The 1,723-nt window shown below is 41.1% G+C and overlaps 1 protein-coding gene across 1 annotated transcript in view; it reads right to left on the bottom strand.

Annotated features, from left to right (window-relative positions):
• AJM1 (apical junction component 1 homolog) overlaps positions 1-1,380 on the bottom strand; it is a 16,945-nt gene extending 15,565 nt beyond the window's left edge. Inside the window, exon 1 of the mRNA XM_068134785.2 lies at positions 1,230-1,380. Within this exon, the coding sequence (XP_067990886.2) occupies positions 1,230-1,346 (117 nt within the window). The 5' untranslated portion in view covers positions 1,347-1,380. The remainder of the gene's footprint in view (positions 1-1,229) is intronic.
• Between the last annotated feature and the right edge of the window lie 343 nt (positions 1,381-1,723).

The following is a 1,723-nucleotide window of genomic DNA, read 5'->3' on the forward strand; positions in this document are numbered from 1 at the left end:
TTGACTCATCTGTCCAGAGCACATTGTTCCAGAAGTGCTGGTCTTTGCCGAGGTGTTCATTGGCAAACTTTAGTCTTGCCCTGATGTTCTTTCTGGACAGCAAAGGTTTCCTCCTGGCACACCTCCCATGTTGATCAAATTTGTGCAGCCTCTTTCTAATGGTAGACTCGTGTACTTTGACATCAACAGTGGCAAGAGCTACCTGAAGGTCCCGTGATGACATTCTGGGGTTCTTAGAGACTTCTTTCAGCATCTTGCGGTCTGCTCTTGGGCTGAACTTGCTGGGGTGGCCTGGCCTGAACAAGTTGGCAGTTGTTTGGAATCTTCTCCACTTGTAAGTGATCTTCCGGACAGTCGAATGATTGATTTCAAATTGTTTGGAGATCTTTTTAAATCCCTTCCCAGACTCGTAGGCATCTATGACCTTCTTTCTGGAGGCCTCAGAGAGCTCTTTTGATCTAGGCATGGTGGCGCCGCACACTTCAACAACAAAGAGCAAGCCAAACTAAATGTCTGAGGTTTAAATAAGACAGGCTCCTCCAAGATCTTCTATAACAATGGTCTAATCATTTGCACCTGAGCTGGTGCACCTCATTCTAATTTTAGGTATTTGAAGTAGTGATAAATGTCGGGGTGTACTTACTTTTTCCACGTGCGAAATTTGCATTTATGTTTATTTAAATGATACAATGGACTACAAAATGTCAATGTTTCATGATATTTGTTGTATTATATCACCTTTATCTATCAATATTGTTGAAATGATGATCAAATAGCTGTATGTTGAAATATGTTGAAAAGGTCAAAACTTTACATGGGGTGTACTTACTTTTTCACGTGACTATATATATATATATATATATATATATATATATATATATATATATATATATATATATATCTGTTCGTGAAACTCAACACATCAATTCATCGTTTTATTTCAATGTGTAATATAAAAACTGTGCAGTGGATTTCACGCAATTTTTTATTTATTTTGTCTCTGCTGATTAAATAAATCTTTGTTACGATTGATGTCGGTGCGCCAATTGTAATATAGGGAGGGTGGGAAGACGACCTTCATTTAAAAGGGTATTGTGCAATTTAGGTTCTTCTTCATATTTGGCAATCTAGTAAGAACTACATTAAAAAAAAATTATTTTAGTTGAAAAATCTAATGATCCACGCGGAACCAAATATATTAATGTTATCATCGCGGCTGCTGCACTCACCGGGTCTGTGTTCCAGCACCTGCTGTCCGTCTTAGCGGCAAAACAAATACAAATGAATGAGGGGAAAAGGAACACTGCGCTTTCGAGAGCGAGTGACTGCAGAGGCCTGTTGCGCATGCGCAATGGTGGAGCGTTCGCGTAAAGGAGACGAGAGGGGGCAATGATGCACGAGCAGTGTCTATGTTCACTGTACCAGCTTATCTCCGTACAGTGCATAGTGTACCTGGCAATATTGCACATACTGTAGCTATTTACCGAATGCATCGTTCATCTGAGACAGGTGAACATGATTGTGGCGTGGGTTTGAGGGGAAGATTTCGAGTATATCGATGTGTATAGCTTTGTGTAGGGTGGGAGTGGGGGCGCGAAACCCCTTAATGTGCAGTTACTGTGCAGCACCACTTGAGCTGCTGAGTCACAGCAAGGGGGAAGGCAACAAGCCGGTTAAAGGAACGCATTGACCGTGGGATTTGGACATGAAATGAACTCCAGTT

Source organism: Myxine glutinosa, chromosome 13, assembly GCF_964187855.1.
Source record: "Myxine glutinosa chromosome 13, kmMyxGlut1.1, whole genome shotgun sequence".
Lineage (NCBI taxonomy): Eukaryota > Metazoa > Chordata > Myxini > Myxiniformes > Myxinidae > Myxine > Myxine glutinosa.